The sequence below is a fragment of the Melospiza melodia genome, chromosome 14 (genome assembly GCF_035770615.1).
Source record: "Melospiza melodia melodia isolate bMelMel2 chromosome 14, bMelMel2.pri, whole genome shotgun sequence".
Lineage (NCBI taxonomy): Eukaryota > Metazoa > Chordata > Aves > Passeriformes > Passerellidae > Melospiza > Melospiza melodia.
Genome location: NC_086207.1, coordinates 13,007,959 through 13,031,298, shown reverse-complemented (window position 1 = coordinate 13,031,298; position 23,340 = coordinate 13,007,959). Strand labels below are relative to the sequence as shown.

Here is a 23,340-nt window from a genome sequence, read left to right as displayed (position 1 = left end):
CTGAAGATGTCAGAAACCAAAACTTGGTGAATTCGCAAGGCATTCCCCTGTATTTGGTTAGTTACTACAACATTTGCCTGCTTATTTTGATGTGCTACTGTTTGACAATAAATGCATCTTTAATGTTCCTGCTGGAGTTTTCAGTTTTGTTTTTATGCCAGAGCTGTGTTATGTTGGATGAGAATAGGTGGGTCCTTACCCGGGGGGTGGGAGCAAGGACAAGGGCAGCTGGTGTTGCAAATGTCACCTTTGTCACCCACACAGTACAGACTCTGTCATTCAGGTGTTCATCTCTCATGGAATTATTCTCTCCTGTTGGAGCTAACACCCTCAATTGCTGGCTGGTGTTTGCTTCCATTTGCCTAAGGAAAAGGTGGAAAGAGAGAAGCTGCCTTTATCCCATGGGTGCCATCCTGAGTCCCCGTGTCCCTGCACACAGGACAAGCATTGATCAGCTGAGATCTGAGGAACCTGCATTAACAGGGATGTGGGCAGAGGGTCAGTGCCGGGAATGTGCAGTGGCAGAGCAGCCTGATCCCGTGGGGGGAGCTGTGACACCACAGGAGAGGCTGCTGGGGCATGTGCTGCTACATTTCTTATGGACTTAGAGTTTTTTATTTAGCCCAGAGTGGTACAGGCTTGGCCAGGGTTATAAATCTGTAGCACAGAACATGGAGCTTTGGGGAAAAGCCCAGATTGACTGAAAGCTGTGTTTCCATTCAATGTCAGCAAGGTGAGATATTCTCTGTGGGAACGAGTGACCTGTCCTCTCCCTCTGTCAAACCAAAATAATTACCTTGCCTTCTGAGTTCTATTGGGCATTTTTAGCTTTGAGGGAGTTCATTTTAGTTTTACTGCCTGAGTGCTGGAATGGATCTGTGTCCATATAATGAGTAGTTCAGTCTGTTTCCCATAATTCTGTTTTTTCAACAGAGCTCCTCCTGGAACTTTGCTTATCATATGCTTGCTATCACCTGCACTGGAAGTTGTTCTTGGAACTATACAGATTGAGCTAGGCTTGAAGTATGTGATTGTTCAGCCTTCCTGTCTCACAAGAGATTTATTATCTTCAGGAAGAGTTAAACTGCCAGGAACCTTGGATGTACTTTAGAGATGGCAGAAGCCTCAGCCAAAGGCAGTTTCCCATTGCCTGCATCTATCAGAGCAATCCAGCGTGCCAGGCTTCAGAAATGAGTCCCTGGCCAGGGCTTGGGACTGTCATTCAGGAAATTTAAGATTGTTTCATGGAGATTTGCAAACTCCTGCTTTTGTCGTGTAGGAAAAGAAGAGAAGATTTGTGTTTATTCCTTTATTTAAGCTATTAATCCTGACCATCCTTTAAACAGTTGATGAGGGTTAGTGTTCAGTCATTCAGAGTATTCAGATCAAGATGATTTGTGTTCTGCACAGTAAATGTTGGCTATTTTTGGTGGTACCCAACAACAGCTCATCCTCTGAAAATGTGAGAGTGGTTCTTCAGTTTCCTTTAAAAAAACAAAATCAGAAGAGAATTTTTTGTTGTTGTTGTTGGAAAGACTTTTTGCACATCATATAAAGATCATCATAAAGAGATAACTTGCAATTGTTTTTGCAGTGCCATTTCCTTTTAGTAGATTTGTCCTTGGACTAGAAATAGGACTTCAGTCCTCTCTACTCATTACATGCTTTGCTTTACTCAAGCAGACTGAGCACAAGCCAGCGTGGCAGTGTCACCAGCACCATCAGAGCAAAGAGGAGCTTCCTGGTTCTGCTGTTGGTGAAACAGGAAAACCTGCTGCTTTAGGATGGTCCATCAGGAGCAGCTGCCTGCACCCAGAAACCTCCCCTGGTGTGGAGGAGCTCCTCCGGGTGTGGAGCGTGTCAGCAGCAGTGACTGATGTGTGCAGTCTCCTTGGGGGATGCCTGTCACACCATTGTCATGCTGCCTCCTGCCAAGTGATCGTGGGGACACTGCCAAAGCTCAGGGGAGAGCTTCTTGTTGGTCTTCTGAGCCAGAAATGAGGTATTGTTGTGAGACAGAGCAGCTGGTGGGAGAAGAAGGCAGTTTGCAGACAAGTGGGTGAATGATACTCTAATAATGGTAACACTGAAGGATGGAGAATTCAGTTCAGTGCTTGTGAGTGTTTTAGGGCTGAGGGAGGCAATGCTTTCTCACAAAGATCTTCATGCTGTGCCTTGCTGGGTGTGCTTATACTTGTCTAGTGTGGCATGAAGTTGTCCCTTGAGAACTCTTGAGAACCCCATCTTGCTCAGCTGTGGTGCTATTCTGAAGCATGATTATTAAACAAATAAACAGCTCTGGTATAATGTCTGCAACTTTGTTACCATCATATTTAATTTATTGAAAAGTCTTTTCACCTGGGATTGGAATCAACCTGGATGGATCCTGTGTGGCCAGAGAGAAAAGTTGGGCGCTGTCTGTCAGCTGCAGACTGCCTGAGCAAGAAATCACATGTGAACTCACCCTAAGTTCCAGGGAATTTTTATGTGCAAGAACCTAATTTGGCTCTAAATTCTCCTGGCTTTAGTAAACTACTCTACAAACCACCCATGCTTCTTTATCATCTCTTTATAATCAATGCTTAAGCTCTCATTTCCTTGCTAGGGGACAGTTGTGTTTTTGTCATCCTTCCAGAATCTGCACGGATTGTCAGGTTACGAAATTCTGCTTTGTCAAAAGCAACATCTTACTGCTCTGCTGGCTGGTGGTTCTTATCTCCCTTAGGTGTTGTAAAGTGTTTTCTTTCTGGGTGGCATTCCTGGTGCTGTGTGAATGAGGCAGTGTTCTGTCCATGTTTAGTTTTGTGCCAGGCCTGGTCTCTGTGTGAGAGAATTCCCAGCAGTGTTTAACGGACGCGTGTGGACAAATCTCCTGCTTGCCCCATAAAGCACTTTAACCATGGGCCACCATAAAGCACTCATTACAGAGCAGTGTTTAAACTTCTGAGATTAACACAGTCTCTCAATTGCACTTAACTTATTTTTATAATGTGTAATTTAGCAACTGAACTGTGGAAAGTTATGGCATAGCAAGGTCTTCTTAAGAACAGTGGTTTCAGCTGTGCTTTTAGGTGCCTTCGCTCTAAATACAGAGCAATTCCATTCTGTTAGTTAAAAGAGAGAGGGAAAATAGGATAATTTCTGGGAGCTGCTCAGATGGTGTGTGTGCATCTGAAATGTATTGTCAGGTGTTGGCACGGCACATTTTCCACATTTATGGAAAGCAAAGAGCTTGTGCCTGATTTCTCAGGAGCCAGACTTGGACAATGCTGTTCTCTGCATGCAGAACACTCTGGCAGTTGCCATTTTGCTCAGGGAGTTGTGCAATGCTATTTTTGCCTGGATGAAGAAAGTTTGATCAAGCCTCTGTTTGAAAACCAGATGCTTTTTCTGTAGCCAGCACACATCTCGATAGCCATGAGATCCTTCCCTGCTAGTTCCCAACTGAACTATCCCACGAGGCTATTTCAGAATACTTGTTTTCTTCCCAGCTCTTCCATGTAAATATACTGAATTGACCAGCAAAGTTTTGACCATGACTGTCTTTGTTTTGCAAAGTTCTCTTGTAAACAGGCTCTGTGGGGCTTCCCCAAATAGCCCCATCAGTGCAACTGAATGGGAGCAACAAAGGCATAGGAAATGAAATGTCCATTCCTTTTCTTATTCATGTAAATGATAGTTCATCATACTGTTTATTAGCTTCATATAGTCAGGATCTGTTATGGTTCTTAAGGCTTTTATTGCTTTTTTTTCTCCTTTAATGAGCTGCAATAAAACATTGCCTTGCCAGGGTGCTGACCCAGTGCTGAGGCATTCTCCAAACTTAGCATTATTATTGGTTTTAATTAGTCATTACCCATCACAGCACAGAACAGCCATGATATATCTTTACTAGTTGTCCTCTCTCTCTGCAAAATGTTCCTTTTTAAGGTGATTTGGGGATTCTTGGAATGAACAAGTCATCCATAAACCTGGTTTTAATAATGATACTTGGTTTCTTTATAATATCTCTCCTCAGTGGATGGGCAATGACGTAGAGAGGAACTGGCGGTACACAGGTGGTACAAGTGTGAAGGTGAGGAATGGAGATGTGAAAAGACTCCTTGTGTCCTCCCTTGGAGCAGCAGGAGGATCTAGAATCACAGAATCATGGAAAACAGGGGCAAATGCACGAGCAGATGGTTACTGCACGTGCTCTGTGAAAATGCCTACTTGGAGATAGGGATAGGGAGTTAACACCTGGGTTCTCAAGGTCTGCCAGTGGTTTGATTCTTGGATCACTTGGCATCTTTCATGTTGAATCATTTCTTTGGAGGCTTTTCTACCTGAATATGGGTAGAGGGTTTCTCTCTGTGGCATCAGGTTTTAATGAAGATAGCTCTATCACTCCAGTAACGCTGTTGCAAGTCTGCTAATCACTTCTGGACTCCATAAAGCAGTCATCAAAAATGAGCAGTCAGTTTTCTTTCATCTCTGGGAGTGGAATCAGGCAGAGCTGGCACAGCTGTGAGCTGTGCATGGAATGAGCAGGTTTGAGCACAGCTCCTGGGTGGGAGTAATTCCTCTCCAGGGTACAGATGGGGCTGGGAGGATCTGTGCTCCTCTGCCCCAGCTGCATCACCAACTGCTTTCTTTTGTGTTCTGTTCTGTGTTGCTGTCTGCAGCCACCAAAGGTGATGATCCAACGGGAAATCACACAGAGTTCATTGACACTGTGTTTAGAGCTGTGAGCAGAACAGGTAAAGGCCAAATGAGGACATGTGGGATCCTCTGCTCTGTTCCAACAACACAGAAATGAAATGTTTCCCTAAAACAGGAGATTCACCCTTCAGAGCTCTGACTGAGCTCCTCTCAGCTCAGCCATGATCACAGCTTCAGGAGGACTGGCCTGGGCACACAGAGCAAAGGCTGACAGAAAATTAAAATTTGTAGCCATTTTTATTCTGCTCCAGCTGTTGGGTTGCTTTATAGGTACAAACAGTTGTGACTTTTATCAGCTGACATGAGGAAAAAGGGGTAAAGTAAAGTATATTTTTAAGTTTAAACATTTTATGTGTGCTCTTATCTTAGAGATTTGCTGCAGAAGATGATGTTTGGTCATGTCCTTGGGTCCTACCATCTGGTATAATTCTACTGACAGATTATATTAATTTGGGTATGACCTGAGATTTAACATCCTGACAGTATAAACTGGCAGCTTTTGATTTTCATTCCCTTGTACTGACAAGAAATTGGATCTTTATTTAACTATCTATCCAGCTCCAATGAAAATTAATAGTTTCATTGTCACCTAGTATTAATTTACAATTCTGCTACAGGTTTTCTTTTAAGGTTGAGAAAGTTTAAATACAGAATAATTTTCATTTGTGTGTGCCAACCCACCCCTGGATGTGAAATAGCTGTACTTGGTGCCAGGGGAGTTTTCCAAATATCCATTATGTCTTTTATGTGCCCACATGTGTACCATTGAAGGGTTTCTGCTCATGGAGGCTGTAGGATTTCCACACTGGTTCAGAGGTGACACATTACTGATGAGAATTTGCTTATTTTTATAGAAAAAATTATCTTCTAAAAGTTTTGACTTCCCCTGGTCCATAGTGCCAGGGGAACATGTTGAGGCATGCCCTTTCTGTTTGCTTTCAACAACAATGGGAATTCTTCAGTTAAGTACAAAAAATGGAAATTTCCTTTCTTTCTGCCCCTCTCAAGGATATTTAGGTAACTGAAGCACATTCACACTTGGAGAGATGGGGCTGTTTTGCAAGGGAAAACCAAAACATTCCAGTGCAGCTAATATTGCAGCTCCTCTGGTGTCTTAAGTTCAGGCCACAGCAGGAGGTGCAGATATCCAAGCGGAATGCAGTAACTTTTTGGATCTTTTCTTTGGAAGAAATAATAAGATGAGTAACAGTTAACCCATTCAGCTAAGTTAGTAAGGCTCTGGGGGATGAGAGAGAAATGGGATGTTCTTAGTTCTAGTGGTTTGCTCTACAGAAAATAAATCTCTTACATCCCTTCAGGTCCAATCAATACATTTGTCTTCATTGCAGGCAGCATAAATTTGCTTCTTTCCTTACAACCTTCTCTTCCATCCCTCGTTGAGATGTCCAAGGCTGATGAGATGATTGTGCTTTGATTACCCTGCTCTGCCAAACCAGTGGGCTCCACTCTCCAGGAGAGAAGGGCTCTGCAGGGCAAGTGCCAGAATGTTGGCACAAAGCATTTTGTTCCTCTCCCGTGATGAATGTGGAAGGAGTGTTTTTAAGCAGTTTGTAATTTGTCACAGTGAGACTTGCAATGGAAAACATGCCACAGCAGAGGCAGCCAGGGCCATAAAGTGCTGCTGCTGGGAAGTGAGGATTATTCTAACACAGGTGATGTCTCCAGGGGGTGTATTCCTCAGGAGCTGGGGCGTGGATGAGCAGTCAAACCTTTGAGGAGCAGAGTGAAAGCCAATATGTCCATGGTGACAGGGACACAGCTGGAATTAAGAAGGATGACTAGCACATCCAAACCCTTTTTAAAGGATTTTGGTTGTTTTTTTTTTCTCTAATGATCTTTTCTCTTTTCATTTATTTAGCTGTCTCGAGAGTCCACATCTTTCAGGCAGCAGAGAAGTGTCTCCCCTGGTGTCTCAGAAAATGGGGTTTTGTGTTTTGGCCTCTCAGAGGGAGCTGCACACTGGTGCCAGGGGTGAGCAGGGACTGTGCCTTTGCTCTCTGCCTGTCTCTGGCACTCAGTGCTTGTGCAGCTCCTCTCAGCAGAGCTTTGCTGCTTTCTGCTTTCCTTTCTCCACCTCTGGGCCTCGATGTCACCGTGTGGCTTTGGAAAGAAATCAGTCACCCATCCTTCAAAATGCAGGTCAGGGTGCTGCCTGTTCAAGGAGCAGCACCTGAAGGTCAGTTCTGTTATTCCATCACTCCTTAATTGATATGTTTTCCTAAAAGCCAGTAATCTCCAAGGAAGGCATGTCCTGTCTGGGAAAATAAAGCAAGACATATAAATTGCTTTAATGGGGTGCTCTAGTACATTTATATCTTCTTAAAAGGAAGCTAGACCACATGCATGAGATGATAGATGAGTTTATTTTCACATGTGGATTTAATAACCTACCAAGATGTAGCTGCATATTTAGTGCTCAAAGTCATCTCCAGGAAAACATCTCCCTGGGGTGAGGTCAGTGTCTGCTTACAGCCAAGAGAATGAGTGAAGGGGTTTGTCAGTGGTTAGCTTGGTTAGGAGGCAGGATGGTTCATATGATACTGAACTGATCAGGGTGATGTGGAAATAAATTTTATCTTCTGCACAGGACAGAGAGAGTGGAAGTGCCCCTGAGACCATCTGGGGTTTAGAACTCTGAGGAGCTGGAAGGAGCTGACTGTCACTCTGTTCTCTTTGTAGCACTGTTTGTTACTCTTCCCAAATATTTATTGGATCATAGTTGTAATTAAATTTGTGCTGAAAATGTACAGAGCACTCTGTACTTAGTGTAACATGAAACCAGAGATGCTCTGCACTGGAGCAGTACAGTGGCAGGTCTTGGAATGGGAGATAATCCAAGAGCCTTCCCTGTTGATATGGCACTTGCAGAGTTAAAGCACAGGAAATTGTGAATTTTGGCTCCATCCTGTTTGACCATTTACACAATCTCCTTATCAATGTACCTGGCCTGGTCCTGGCAGATTGGATGGTGTCTGGATGCAAGAGGCACAATTTAGTGCTCCCAGCTGCTTGAAAGGGACTGGACAGTGATTTGTGAGCTCTCTGCTGATGGGTGAGATAAAGGGATGTCCTCTGCCCTGCCAGAGCTGGGCCAGCTCCCCAGGCACACCTTGGAGCTGGAGCTGGGTGCAGGCTGTGCATTGATCATTCCTGATCATTCCTGATGATTTCTGATCATTCCTGACCATTCCTGATCGTTCCTGAATTCCACACTCAGCTCTCATGGCCTGTGCTAGGTGAGAGAAGGAAATCAGTGTGCCAAAAGCATACGGATGTTTATAATGGAATTCAAATAGCAGGTTGGTTGGTAAATCAAGGGCTGAGGCCTGAGATGACAGCACTTACAGCCCGTGGGGGAAAGCCCCTGGGACAAACAAGAAACAGGACAGTGAAGCAGTCCAGGCTGGGAAGCACAACTGTGCTTGCCCTGGGATAAATCTTATTAACTTAAGCACATCAAAGTATAAATGTATTGCCTTACTCCTGAACTCGAGCTGGCTTGAGCAAAGCCATCCTGAGAATCTCTTCCCAGTGCTCCTGTCCAGGACTGGCTGGTGCTCCTGTGCCACATCTGCAGCCTGGCCCTGGCTGGAATTACCTGCTCTCCTGACACCTGTGGTGCAGCTGTGATGCTGGGAGTGCTTGGCACCTCGGGAGGTGTTCAGGGCTGAGTTAATTTAATTATTCTCCTGCTCATTGGCTTCAAAATCCACTTAGGGAGGAGGTGCCTTGTCCCTATCACAACTGATGGCAGCTGGCCAGCAGAAATCTGCCTGGCAGGAGTGGGAAGGAAGAGCTGGGCCAGAGTAGGTTTAGCTTCAAGGCACTGGGCAAAAGGGAGAGAAATAGAAATTACTGCCTTTAAAACTGCCAGCTCTGCTCTTGATGGATGATCCCCTGGAAGTGTCAGGCCGGGAGCCCCAGCTCTGGGAGTTAGAGAAGCCTGTGGAACTGAGAAGAGATGGGAGAAGACAAAATGTGTCCAGGCTTGATCTGAGTCAATAGAGTCCCACTGACACCACAACCCAACCTTTCAGGCCAGGCACTGCTCAGAGCCCAGTCTGGGTGCTGGCAGCCATGGTCCCAGCAGAGCTGACAACCAGCAAACTCAGCCCAGGCATGGCCCGAGTTTGAGCCCAGGAGAGGCAACCCCTGTGCCTCTCCCCACTGTTTTACTGTCCTTCCACTGAGCTCACCATTACCATCTTTTATGGCATCAAATGTGCTGTTGAAAGCATCAGAGGAGGAAATGAAGGGCCCTTTACTGTCCAGGCTCTGTGCTCACACATCCCCTGACGAGCTATTCTCACAAGGGGCTTCAATTAATGTTGCATGGGACACTGAGGAAAGAATAGGGAGAAAGAATAGCTAAAATACTATTAGAGATCTCCCTATTTCCCATCACATCCTACTGCTTGTACAGCTCTGCTGTCCCATTTATGACAGATTTAGGGTCAGTCTCTTTCATTTTTTGGCTCTTTCATTCTCTAACTCACTCTGTCCCACATGATTGCAACTCATCTTTGCCTCCTGACTGCATTTGGTGAACATTTCTTAGCTGTGGCCATCAATCTCTGGTCCTTACCTGACTTAGAGTTACCACCACCTCCCTCTCCTTTCCTCTCTGCATTTCAGACCCTCTGAGAGGAATGAGTGTGGGTCCAAGAGTCCAGTGAGTGTGGGTCCGGGTGCACACTTTAAAAAGATCTTTTCCAATCTCCTGGAGTGTTTGGACCAAGTCCACTTGGTCTGGCAGAGCTCTTGTGTGAAGCTGTCCCAGGATCCATCCCTGCAGATAGAGAATTGTTTAATTAGGGAGCACCTCATCCTTCTTGTTCATAAAATATGAGCCACTCTGTGTGTTTGGTGAAAGGGGAATGGGATAGGAGAGGAAAAGAGAAGGAAGGAAGGAGTTAGTTTTGAAAGTACATTGCAAGTTGCATTTATCTGATTTTCTCTAATCTGTCAATCTTCTGTTATATGGCCGAGCTCCTTGGGGCTTGTTTGAAAAGCGGGAATTTACTGCACTGTAAGCCAGCAAAGTGATTTGCAAAGTGGATTGTATCCTAGGAGAGAGCAGGGAACCAGAAAAGGAGGTGGGGGAGCTTGTGCATGCCCCAGCAGAGGTGTAAATACCCTGTACATCACCAAAATTCCCTCCCAGCCACCACGGGGGCGTTTTTGGAGGGACCAACCTGCTCTGTGTCCATTCCTTGTACCACTTCATACCAGGCAAATGGACCAGCAATGGGCAATAAACTGACACCCTGACTCCCTGTATGCCTCCTTCTCCTTGGAGAAGCCTTTGGAACCTTTCCCAGTAGATCTGTGCTTGATCAGGGCTCCTGGCTGGGAGGGCAGCATGAATTCACACTGAATATGCAGAATTCCATGTTCTCTCCATCCAGGGAAAGCAGATGCAGCTCGTCCCAGTTATTGTAGGTGTCCTCCCCAACCGAGAAATGGTTGGGAAACACTTGTAACTCTTTTTCTCAGGTGTTGCAAAGAGGATTTGTTTTGTAAATAGTGAAGCTGTTAATTGCCCTGACTTTATTAACAGGGAGAGAAAAGGTGTTAACAAGTTTGTGTTGCTCTGCGCTGGCAGTGAGCCAGCACCAGTCCCTCTGTAAGGGGAAGGTGCCAAAGCTCCTCTGAAAGTCCCTTTGCCCTCTAGAGGAAAAAAAAATAAATTAGGCGCCCCTTTAGCCAAAGACTTGGGGTAACGTGTGAATTTTGTAGGAGGGATTTAACTCGGATCACGGCACAGCTCAGCCCCAGGGGATTCATTTCTGTCGGTAACGGGGACTGGGGTGTCCCCAGGCAGCACAGCTGGGAAGGCAGAGCTGAAAAGAGCTTTAAAGGTTGTTTTCTGCCTCAGCTTCTCCCCAGGCACAGGTAGAGGGGAGCACCTGGACACAGCTGTGGGAAGCCCAGGAGTCCAGCAGCTTTGAAAGTCAGGCCGGTTTAGGGATCTAACTTTAGCAATCTCACTTAAAAATGTATTGCTGAAAGCTAGAGTTGAGGTTTCTAAGTCACTACAGTCACTAACTGGTCACAAAAATCTTTCCTGTATACTCCAACAAGCCACACACCCAAATCCTCCCATCTTTCCCTGAAAATTCCTGCTGACAAATCCCATGGATTTAATCCCATAAATGGATGCTTTCCCATCCTCCTCTCTGGGACTGGCACTAGCAGCAGATAACCAGGGGCTGATTCAGGCCCTTTAACTTTTTCCTGCCAAGGGTTGGTTTTGCAAGTGGAAAAGGACCTGTGCCTTGTTTTCTAAGGCTTGAGGGAGTTGCTGGCACTCGCTGGTTTCCCTGCAGCAGATGCAGCGTGACCAGGAATCTACACTGCATATGAAAAGGTCACTTACCCTGCTCAAGAGAGGAGATTCTAACACTTGTCAGCTTGAGTGATGGAGGCTCTGCATGGAGAGCCATAATATTCATGTCAGGGAATTGCCAAGCCCTCACGGAAGTGTTGAAGATGGATGGCCTGGGGATACACTCCTGACACTTTAATACTGGGGGAGGATACAGCACAAACATCTCATGCAGAATTATAATCCATGAAAGGGCACTGGGGGCATAATTTAAAGGTAATCCAGCAGGCAAGGAGTTTAACAGCTGGAGGGAAGCAGGCTGGGGGAAAGGAGGGATGCTGTGGGATGCAGGGGGGCTGTGGTGGGGCTTTGGGGGAGGGAGCAGTGCCAGGCCAAAATCCATCCCTCTCCAGACAGCTTGGCAAAATAACCTGCAGAACCTGCACTTTGTGTATTAATGAATTAGATTCTCTGCTTGCTGGTGGTCACTGTCAGCAGTGTGGCCTGTTGAGGGGACAGCCCGGGGCAGGTGCCTCAATCTCTGAGCAGAAATGTCCCTGCCAGCCTGCTGGGAGGGGCTGTGGGGCACACAGGGGCAATGCTGGTGTGAATTCCCTGCCAGAGCCACCCCTGCTCTGGGGGCAATGCTGGTGTGAATTCCCTGCCAGAGCCACCCCTGCTCTCTGTTCTGGCAGAGGGAGCAAAGGAACCAGCCCAGATTCAGCTGCAGTGCCAGGTGCCACCCTGAGCCCCTACAGGCACAGCCCCAGGCTGGCTCTGGGTGCTGGGCAGCCCTGGGATGGGCTGTCTGTGTCCATTGGCACCTGCACCCCAAACTTCACCTTCCTGCATGCCCTGGTGGAGGTGACCCCAGCCAGGGCCACCTGAGTCTCCTGCCTGAAGGGGAGTGAGGCTGGGCAGGCATTTCCAGCTGCAGGGAAGGAGAAACCAGAAGAAACCTGGGGTGGCTGTCCCTGGTGAGGGTGCTGGGATGGACACCTGGACAGCGGCACAGCATGGCCAAGGGCACTGGTGAAACAGGGACAGGGATGGGATAGATGGGAAGGGCTTGTGGGCTTAGCCTGGGCTGTTATCATGGTATGAGCACCCCAAAACTGACCCTGTGTATTTCAGCAGGCACCTCTGACATAAACCTGCCCTGCTCTGTGCTGATGCTATAGCTGGAATGTATTATTTCATCATTTGAAGTATGTTTCTCTTTCTCACTAGAAATGGATGGTAAAGCATCCCTCTCCCACAACAAAGGCACAAATACACTGGGGGAACTCTGGTGTCAAACCTCCAGAAGGGCAGTGGTGATGCTGAGCTGATTCCACAGATTTCTCACCCCAGAGGATGCTCTGTCCGTGTCAGTAGCTGGTCAAACATGAAGATGCTGCCCCAGAACCATCCAAGTGTCCCCGCAGCCCTGCCTAAAGTGCCCCTGCTCCAGGGGAGAGGCAGTGCTGTCACTCTCAAGGGACAGGCAGCAAGATTTTGCTTTGAGTTCATGCAGCACCCAGCCCAGATTAGAACTTTTGGCTTTTCATTGTAATTAGGATCAAAACTGTTACAATACCATTACTGTGGGACAGTGTCAGGTTCCTCCTCAAGCCCTTGGAGAGCCAGCCCAGCTCTTCCTCCATCCCTTCCTCCAGCCCTTCCTCCAGGTGTGCAGTGAGTTACAGGGATTCGGATCAGTCAGATTGGAGCTGACTTGTGTGATGATGAACAAACCTGTGCAGGTTTGAAGGCATCACCAGGCCCTGCAAAAGCTCTTCAAGGAGCCTTCACAGGGCAGCAGTGACAGGACACACAGCAGTGGCTGTGCGTGCTCCTGTTTGCTTTAGAAGCTGCTCTGCAGGGGTAAAATATCTGCCCAGGTAAAATCACAACTGAAATGATGAGCTCAGTCCTGTGGCATCCTCAGTTTGTTCCCCTGTGCCCCATGGCATTTGTGAGGGTTATTACAGAAAGCACAGCAGCAGGCAGGGGTGTCAGGGCTCCCTGACAGTGCTGTGATGGATTAAGATGATCCTGAATTTCTATTGTTTTGTAGTGAATGTAGTGAGAATTGATGGCTGTTGTATCCAAGCAACAAGGGGGAGGATAAGGAAGCTTCAGCTTCTCCAGGACTGTAATATCTCTGGCTAGGTGCCACTCTAAGCCATAGAGTTGATTTTTGTATTTGTTCAGACTTGGTATTGTCTCTGCAAGGTACAAAAAGAGAGAGGAAATCTGTGAAATCTGTGCCATGGGATGGTGTGTAACTTTCTCTTGAGTTTGCTTCAGTTTGCATTTATTCTCTGGCTTTTGGGGTGATTTGCTCGGGGCCTCAGAGAGTCTGGGAACCAGAAATATAAACGGCTTTGATGACAAATTTAAGGAAGGACAGTTCATCTCCAGCATTTAAGCACAATGGGGTGGATATGGATGCTGAGTTGGTGGGAATGGGAGGGCTCAGTGGGAAAGGATTGGTCTCAGCAGTGGCATCTCTGCTTCCCTCTCCAGCCCCATCTCCCTGGGATGGAGGCTTTGTGGGACAGAGGTCTGGTCTGGTGCTGTTGCCACCTACAAACCTGTTCCTTCTAATTTTCTGTGTTCATGTCAGTTTGAAAAGGTGCTGCAGAGAAATGGGTAGGATGTCACACAGCATGTCCTGCCTATTCTTGCTCTCTGGGAGCCCTCATCTCCCAGGATTTTCCTGTGTGCTTCATTAACCTGCTGCTGCTATACAGCAGGAAGGTTTTTGTGTGCTTGGGAGTTATCCTGGTGAAATAGTTTCCCTCCTCTGGGAGCACAACAGGGACTGTCCTGTGCTCTGTACATCCTCATTTTGTGGGATTTTGGTGGCACCCTGTGCCTGCAGGTGCTGGGGCTCTGGATCACAGTCCAAACCAATACAAAAAGAGACCCTGGGGGTAATATTAGTGCAGACAAGTCAACCAGTGCTCGAGATGCAGGAAAGCAGCTTTGCTTGTCTGTTTTTATCACTCCCAGTTCAGCCTAAATTTTTGGGGCTTGCTACTGCTGTTGTGGCAACACTGTGCAAAAATCTTGGGGTATTTTGGTTTGGTAGGGTGAGTTACTAGAAATAGTCACCCTGAAGGCAGCATAGCCCCTCTAATTGATGGGGGCTTTAATAAACCCCACTTTCTATAAAATAACTGCATGGGAGTCAGCTGTGCCTCCCAAACGTGTGTTCTGCAGGGTGAGCTCCCTGCTCTGGCTCTGGTGTGTGCCCAGGCTGTGTTTACACAGGGAGCCATAGGGAGCCCTGGATAAAACAGCACCGGAGCATTTGCAGCGTGGGTGCGGCGTGCCGGCAGAGCTGTGGGGGGATTTTTACACTTGTCTCTCCTCCTCCTCCTCCCCTGGCTGGAGAGCGAGCTTGGCGGAGCCTCCTTGCTGTGCCATCCTGGGTGCGGGTGATGGCACAGCCCGGAGCAGCTCGGATCCCGGGAGCAGGAGATGCTCTGGGGTGGGACAGCAGCACCGGCGCTGTCCCTGCTGCCCTCCCCGGGCTGCCGGCACCCCGAGCCGCAGGGAACCAGCAGGGAACCAGCAGGGAACCATGAGACACATTCACAAGTGTCCCCGAGGTTTCTCTCCTGCCCCAGTTCAAAGGGTTCCTCTCGTGCCTCCGAGAAACCCGCGCCGCTGCTGGCGCTTTCCACATCAAAGCGGGGCAGCCTCGCTTTGTCTGGGGGATGTCGGGGCGAGGCGAATTAAAGAGAATTTGGGAGCTTCAGAGTCGGCTTTAGCCGGGCTGTGCCTGCATACTCAGCGCTTGGAGAGGGCGAGATTACGGCGATAGGTACTAAAGCCAACCCTCCGGGGACTGCAGGCTGGAGCCAACTCACTGAGACCCAGCCACTGAACTCACTGCCCTCATTGGATTAATGACGAGGAAATTCCTGGAAGTGCTGGGTTTTACACAGAAAGGGACAATCTTGCACCTAAAATCATACTGCTAGGAAGCCAGAAAGGAAAAAGCCAATTATTTTCACTGTGGTTTATTGCAAAATACAGTCCAAAATCTAACTCTTAAAGGATACTTTAAAAAATATAGTCAAAACAGATTGTGCTAAGCAATAATGCAATTTATTAATAAACAACATTAGGCATAAAGAATTCTGAATTCTTATCTGTTAATTAAAAAAAAATATAGGAAGTGTAAAATGCTTAATTTTATCCAGTACAAATACATGAAGCTATTGTCTATTTGGAGCAAGGCTTCTTGTGCCAGAATACAAAATTCAAAAAGGAGGAGAAAAAAAAGGTGGGGAGGGAAATATGTAAACACTGACTGTAAACTTTCCAAAGCCCTCAAAAGGCTGCAGCTGTCGTAACGCACACCACGACACTGTTAAACCTCCTCTCACATCACAAAGTGCATAAGTTTTCCTCCAGAGATGCTGCCAAGCAGCTGCTGTGCACCAAGAGCAGGGACCTGAGGCTGCAGGGATGGGATCACCTGGCTGGACCTGCCACAGCTCCCATTCCCACCTCTGGCTGGGGGCTGGAGTCCCACTGCTCCATTGGCAGACCCACTGGCAAGGGCACGAGGGGGTGAACCCACATAAACCATGAAATCCCTCCCTGTGTCCAACACACAGATAAAGTGACTCCCGAGAAGAGAGAAGCTACTGGTAAACATTGAGGAAAACACATGGAAGCAAGATGGACCCTCAACGCCCGCACCTTGAGCTCCCTCCATCTACAGGAGACCCCAGCACCTCACAGGGTGCACACCCAACCCTCTGGACCCCAACATGAGGACCCCAGAGAGCCTCCCCTATCTCCTGTGGGCCCTGCTCCTCTGCCGGCTGTGGTTGGGCGCGGCGGGGTCGCGGCGGGTGCAGAAGTGCTTGGCCACCGTGGTCCGGCACTGCTCGCAGCGCACGGTGCAGCACCAGTGGAACTTGCAGTTGCAGCTGGACACCACCTCGGTCCTGCGCTCCTCCACGCGCAGCCCGCACTCGGTGCAGAGCCGCCGGCAGCTGCGCTTCTCCCACTGCGACAGGTTCCTGCCGCTCTGCAGGCACTCGCGGCCCTCCGTGCCCTGGTGGCCCAGGCTGGCGTTCCTGGTGCAGTAGTCGGGGGAGTCCTCCAGGAACACCAGCTGGGTGGCGTGGATGTGGTGGAAGGTCTCGGCCGTGGCGCCGCGGCTCTCGGCGCTGTTGCCGGCCCTCAGGCGCCGCTTGTCCATCTCCAGCTTCTGCGCTTGGTCGTACTTGAGCTTCAGCAGGTTGCCCACCTCGCGGAACTCGGCCAGCTGCAGCCAGCAGGTCTGGATGCTGCAGCTGCCCGACACCCCGTGGCACTTGCAGGCTCTCTTCATGGTGTCTTTCACCGCCTTGGGGGGATGAGGTGAAGAAATTAGGGAATCTCAAAATCAGGCTCTACAGCACTTATAATGTGGGGACACTGCAGCTAAAGTGTCTGGTTCTTGGCACGACTTCAGATCCTTCCAAGAGCTGACCTGGAATTCCATGACCTGGAATAACAAAGCTCCTCCCCCTACCCAACTAAAGCATTTACTAGTCCCAGTATAGGCGATAGAAAAGACACCATTGGTGCGATAGAGACTACGTACTGTAAGGGAAAGATGAAATAATAATGAAAACTAAGCTATGAACAGCAAAGATCAACCCTTGTACCTTTTGCTCTTAGTTCCAGGAAAACATCTGTCCCAGGGCTAAGTGGGCACAAACTATTGTCCTCAGCCCTTCCAGGAGAATGCAGGCCAGGAAAGAAGTGCCTTTGTCAGGTCATGCCCTTCTCACGCCACTCACCAGCATCAACCCATGTCCCTTTCAGAGGTTTCATTCAAAATGTGTGAAACTCCTTTGGAATAATCATAGCCAACGTCTCTGCATCTCCTCCAGGCCAAGCACTTCACAGATATTATCTGCCTATCTCCCTCTGATATTTATAAGGTCCCAATCGCTGGTATCTATGTGAGATTAAGCCTTGACACACCCTATGAGATAGGTATGTTAAGTGTTGTCATCCTTGTTTTTACAGACAAGGGAGGATGCTGAGAGCTTCCATGGCCCAGGCAGGAGTGGGGGCGAGTCTGGCTGGCTTGTGAGCAGGGCCAGCTCACACCTGGCTGCCCAGCCAAAGAGCTCAGAAATGCATATTGCAAGAAAGTAAGAAAGGTGCTTCTGGCTTTGTTTTACAGACCAGACAAGCCTAGAGGGGAGTACAAATCCCATGCATTTCTGAATAAGTGGTGTGTGCCAGCAGTTAACTGCATTACACAGCTGCAGAAGCTGGAAGGGGGAACAGCTCTTACTGTGATTCCTTGAGTTGAGGTTCAAGGCCAGATCCTGGCTGTGTTTTTTCCCCCATGCAACCACTACCGGGCCTGGATTTTCACAGGGGCTTGAAAATGGGCACCTGAACAGCCTAGATTTTGTTTTCAATATAGACATTATTATTATTACTATTGTTATTATTACTTACAAGTCTCCCAACCTCATTGTTGTGCAGGTTAATCAGTGCGCGGGTGTCGTGTCCCGTTTCCAAGGCATCCACAAAGAGCTTGGAGACCTTCTCCCCAAACTCCACGTTGTCACTGCACCCTCCCCAGACCCAGCCTCGGCCACCTGCAGCACAGACACAGGATTATGAACTGACCTGCCCCAAATTATGCCCTGTGCATGGACAGAGGGACGGGTCAGTCTGTCCTGGGTGGTCACTCACCCACGCGGCCGTTCCGGGAGTCGTCGCAGCCGCAGCTGTCGAAGTCCCCCAGGCTGCAGTTCCTGGTCAGGGTGTACATGACCCCGGCAGAGCTGATGGCGTGCACAAAGGAGGTTTCCCGGGTAGCTGGGGGAGAGCAGGGAAGAAAGCTGTCACATGCAAATATAGACATCAATCCCGAATTATCAGGAATGAAGATCTCCTGCGCTGCAAAGGTGCAAGAAGAAAATACCCACATGCTCTGTGCAAAAGGAAAGGTGCTACAGAAATGAAATGCTCAACACTGGATCTTTTCAGGCTTCAGCATCACAGGGTACAGCAATTTGCTGTCATATTATGCAGGTGTCCATACAGGGGATGGAACTTCTTGCCAGGGGTAGGATTTTAAGGAAATGCCATGGTCCTGCTGTGGCCAAGGTGAGTTAATTCTCCTTTCACCTGGCACTCGGTTCATCCCTGTCCTTCCCTGCCTGGGGGTATGTTGTGCTTTGATCTTGCCTGCTAGAGAAAATGGTCATTGATCCTTTGAACCTGTGCTAACAGCTGTCTGCACTCACACTCCAAGTGTAGTCCTTTGGCTTTCTGAACACATTCAAATAGAGCTGCTGCTCTGGGTGAAAGGAGACTTCTGCCCGTTGAAATAAATTATATTGAAATATATCCACAGCTTCCTCATGAAGGCAGTTTCGTAGTGCACATCTCTGGTTTCTCCCTTTGCCTCTCCTGCAATTCTCCCCACTGGAAGCTCGGGTGTCTCTAGCACTGCACTCCCCGGGATGCTGCACACAAAGGGGCAGGAGCAGACCCATGGAGCAGGGAAACACTGAGCCTGGGATCCCTAGGAAAATATTAGTGCTGTCTATTACCCCGGTTAATACAGCTAAAGGAAACCAGCGGTGATTTTGGGGCAGGAAGGCCCTTTTCCATCCCGCCCGGCCCGCGCACCGGGCGGAGCGGGCGCAGGTGCGCGCACTCACCGCTGCGGAGCCGGTTGTGCGTGGAGAGCTGCAGGGCGCTCTCGGGGCAGTTCCAGCGCTCCCAGCCGAACTGGAACTTGCACTCCTCCATGCCGCTGTGTGCCCCGGCCGCCACGCTGCTGGAGAACGTCAGGTACGCCTGGCACGGGAAACAGCGGGTTAAAATCCACACCGATTTAGCGTTTATCAGTGAGAACAGACATAAGCACGTTGTGAGTCTTTTCCCTCTGTACTTGGCAGGACTTGAGCCGATATGCTCTGGGAAGTCTGGTTCCTTGGAAAGCACTATTTCCCATTTGCAATACAAAATCACTCCATTTAAATTCCTGACAGTCCATGTGTTAATTACCTTAGGTCCTGTCATCAGAAAGTTATTCACAGACCTGAAAAAGAGAAAATAAAATAAATCACCTTACCACAGGCTGAAGAGCATCTCTAAAAAAATGCCCCTTCCACCAAGCTGGACCCTACCATGCTGCTGAGTGGAGAACGGCGCTGTAGACCCCTGTGATGGAGAGGATGAGGAGGGTGCTTCTCTTCATGGCTGTCACAAGGAGTGGGGTTGGATCCCTTTGGCTGCTCCGTAGCTCTCCACACCGCAGGTCTCTGCTCAAGCAGGGCCACCTCCCTCCACTCCTTCCCAAGGTGAGCTATGGGGATGGAGCAAAGCTGCAGGAACCTCCAACCCTGATATTTATAAGGTGAAGTTGTGAATAGTCAAAACCCCCCATTCATTTGCTACCCAATGACTTAATGTGATAAAAAAGCTCCCGCTCCAATGGGTGACGAGGAACCGCCTCAGGTTGCACTTCAAAAGGCGGCGGGTGTCCCTGGGAGAGGGATGGTCTGAAGGAGAGCAAACTTCCCTAACAATGGGACACTTTTAACTCTCTTCCCCACCACCAGCCATCCCTTTCTGCTGGCCCCGAGTCCTCTTGCCTTCTCCTTTTCATCTCCTGCTCGCCAGCAGAGGCTCCATCCCCACGTCCCTCTGAAATAACAAGCAGATGCATTTCTATAGTTCCCCTGCTCCCTCCTATGACAATTCCCCGAGGAGTTTTAACAACCCTTCTGTAAAGATCTATAGGGGATGGACCTCCCAGGCCTCCTTGGTTTGCAGATGCGTTTGAGGGCAGGAATTTTCCTTTTCTCCTCTTTATGATGAAAGTTTCTGCATCTCCATCCTGATACCAGCGAGCGTGGCTCGGTAGCATTTGGAAATCTCTCTCATTTACAGGGCTGCAGCTTGGGAACACTGTGTGAATCATTTATGTGGTTTTCTCCATGATCCAAGGCTGTAATTAGGGGAGCAGTTTTCTGGGGCTGGCAATTTCCTTTGGGTGAAGGCTGCTGCAGCACAGGCACAGCTGCTGCTCCAGGCAGGAGCTGCCCGTAGCCTGAGCAGAGTGAGGGGCCTCTGCTGCAGCTGAGCCATCAGCTGGGCTTGGGAAAGGAAAATCCTTATCAGAGGAAACCCAAAAAACCTTTTGGTAGTTACAGCCAGTATGGTAAAGGGTTGTGAGGAGATGTGACACAGCTGATGAGAAATGGGGGGATGGTGTTTACGGAAACTTCTTGGTCTGTTTTGGGGTGGGTGAATGGTCCTACTGGCTCACCCTGGGCAGGGATCCTGGCTGCTCCAGGGGCAGTGTGGTGCTTGGCCCCAAAGCAGTGCTGTGCTGTGCCAGCAGTGACAATCAGCCCCCTGGCTCTGCCTGTCACTGTCCCATGGCACACAGGCACAGCCTCTGCCCACGATGACTCTCTGGCCCCATGGCAGGCAGAGGTGCTGCCTTTCTCCTCCTGCTCTCAGCTTCCTGACTGACCCTGGGGTACCCTGGGTACCTCCCTGAGTTAATCAGTGCTGCTGCAAGGGGACTGATGAAAGGGCAGCAAAGTGAGGTTCAAGGGAATGGGTCTGCACTGGAAATGCAGTGGGGAGCTGTCCCACGAGCAGAAGGGGACACACTGGGACAAACCCCATTTTCACACCCAGGCAAGTGGCCACAACCAGCAGTGCAATGGCCAGGCAGGGGGATGTACCTCAATACCTTTGAGAAGTAGTTTTCTGTCCTGCCATGAAATGCTCAAGAGCACTGCAGAGCCAGCAACCTGCCCTGGGGTTTGACACCTCCCAGCTGGTGTCTGAAGCCGGTCTGTGGGCTCAGCTCCTGCTGCTGGAGACCTGTCTCTGCTCTCTCCCCTGCCTGCAGACAGAGCAGCTCTCTCTGCTCCTGCCTGCAGCAAGCACAGGGATTCTCCCTGCCCTGCTGCCCCTCAGTGAGAGAGGAGAGAGCCCTCTCCCTCCAGACTCTGCACAAGGGAAACCTGGAGTCAGCTGGGCAAAGCCACAAACAACCCCTTTGTAACCAGAGGATTAAAATTGCAGATTGGTTAAAAAGTAGGGATGCAAAATACCTTCCAAGTGAGCACAAAGCTGGTGCAGTCCCACCAGCATGGAAAACCCTCTGTGAGTCAGCATTTTAATCATTACCATCCCAAACAGATCCTACTTGTTGGAGCTGTCAAAGGACAATTACTGGGAATGAAGTGTTTCCCATGTATCAGGGGAGCTCGTTGATTACAGCCCATGCATATGGCTCGGAAATCTGCGTGCATTTTCTGCGTGCACACAGGTGATTCTGGGGGGTTGTGTCTGGCTGCCCCTGAGGCCATTTAGATGGGCTTTTTCCTTGTCTGAGACAGCTTGTGCAGCTAAAAAAAAAATGTTGGTATGTCTGCTCTGTCAGTTCACACATGATATTGCTATCACATGCCAGAGGAATAACAGCGTCCCTGGGCGTGAGCAGCCGCTGGCAGGACCACACAGCTCTCTGCCCAGCCTATTAAAAATGTCCTTTCTAATTAAAGTCACAGCCATCCCCAAAGTCACTCATAACGTTGTCACTTGCACTAGTTGTCAGCAAACAGAGCAGCGTGCTGGGACAAGCCTCCCCACGCTGCTCCAGGTTTTTCCACAGGAACTGCTCAGGCCTGGCAGGCAGCACTTCTGCAGGGTGCCCAGCAAGGAGTGCACTGATCCCAATTCTATTTCTGCTTGACTCTTCCACCTTAGGCAAAAGCAGACCTGAGTCTTGCTGTGTTAATAAATTTGCACTTACAGACCACTTTGTGCAATGTCCTTGCAGTAGAAGGGATTAAATGTTTGCAGCTGGGTAAACTGAGGCACAGGAACGGGTGGTCTGGAGATCTTGGGGTGAATCAGTGAACTGGGCAGAGCTGTTTAGAAGCTGATTTTGGTGCTTTGCTCTGTAAGTCACTGGGCACATGTGGCTCTGGAGGCTGCAGGGCTGGGTGCTCCCCCATCACCCATGGGAACAGCCCACTGGTCACCCCATGGTGACCCACCCCCTGTGGGCCATCTGAGAAATGCTGCTGAAGCTGGTTTCCCTTTGATCTTCCCACTGCCTAGAGACTGCTTTTGGCTTGGTTCTGGATGGGGAAAAAAAGCCTGGAAGGCAAATTCTGTTGAATTTACCTTGTTGTGAAGAATGTGCACTGCCAGTGGTTCTGGGCAGCCTCATGAGCTGCCCAGCATGGAGGCAGCACCAGAGCCTGCACCCAGTGATGCTGAGGGACAGGCTGCCTACAAAGCAGTGTCCTGAGTGTCAGCTGGAGCCCCTCGACTTAACTGATGAAATGTGGGTGCTTTGTCTCTTATTTTTGTGCTATGTAACCAAACAGGCAGTGCTTTTCATGGTAATAACATTTTGGTATCTGCCCTAATTAAAGAGACAACAATAGCATGTATAGCCCCCCACACCCACAAAACGCTTTTCACACCACAATGTGGGTTTTCAGGGAAGGCAGACATGATGTAAATCAGTTTATCAGGGTGGCAGGTCCCACAGGGGTGGGGTCTTGGCTTGTGCTGCCCCGTGGCTGTGGACAGCAGGAGAATAAAGCACAGGCCACTTGCTAAATTGCCCCTGGCAGGTGACACATTCAGAGCCCTGGCGTCAAATCCTGCATTGCTGCCCTCCTCACAATAGAAACCCACCTGGGTAATTAGAAATCACCCCCTCTCTGGTGAGGTGCAGGATGTTTTACGGTGCTCTCCCACACTGCTCACCCCGGGAAGCCCCCCAAGCCCCTCGGTCTGTACACAGCAAAGGGGATGTGGCCCTGTGCTGCACAACCCAGAGCCCTGCAGCTGTGGGGCAGCCCTCCCGCACACCCAGCTCTTCTAGGAATTTTTATTTTTAATCTTCTCAGACTTCCTGTGTTGGGGAAAATATGTCCCCATTGTTCTGCCTGCTGCACAGTCCCCGTGGGCTGCTGCAGCTCCCAGCAGCAGCAAACAGAGGCAGGACCCAAGCCCTGGACCTGGCAGTGCTGGGGGGAGTTTTGCCTGTATAATGAATTTGTTTTGATTAATGAATAGTAATTGGGGATGGAGATGTAACTGGAATCAGGTATTGTGCCACACCTACCCCACAGGCTTGGTCCTCCTCATGCCTGTTTTGGCACACAGAAGCAGCCCAATATTTACTGAAAACAAGATTAAACCACCCAACAGAGCTGGCTTAGGGTGTGCTTTCCCAGTGGAAATAATTATCCCGAGGATTTGCTGTCTCT

General features: G+C 49.1%; 1 protein-coding gene across 1 annotated transcript; it reads right to left on the bottom strand.

Moving 5' to 3' along the window:
- Positions 1 to 15,848: 15,848 nt before the first annotated feature.
- WNT8A (Wnt family member 8A) lies at positions 15,849 to 19,283 on the bottom strand. The gene is made up of 6 exons (XM_063168367.1): positions 19,213 to 19,283; positions 19,091 to 19,124; positions 18,742 to 18,880; positions 17,765 to 17,890; positions 17,525 to 17,667; positions 15,849 to 16,409 (listed from the first exon to the last, which is right to left on the bottom strand). The coding sequence occupies exons 1-6, from the start codon at positions 19,281 to 19,283 to the stop codon at positions 15,849 to 15,851; spliced, it is 1,074 nt and encodes a 357-aa protein (XP_063024437.1).
- Between the last annotated feature and the right edge of the window lie 4,057 nt (positions 19,284 to 23,340).

Coding starts and splice junctions, on each gene's coding strand:
- WNT8A (XM_063168367.1), bottom strand. CDS start 19,283: ATGAAGAGAAGCACCCTCCTCATCCTCTCCATCACAGGGGTCTACAGC. Junction 19,125..19,212: donor GTTCTCCACTCAGCAGCATG/GTAGGGTCCAGC, acceptor TCTCTTTTTCAG/GTCTGTGAATAACTTTCTGA. Junction 17,668..17,764: donor CTCCCGGAACGGCCGCGTGG/GTGAGTGACCAC, acceptor TCTGTGCTGCAG/GTGGCCGAGGCTGGGTCTGG.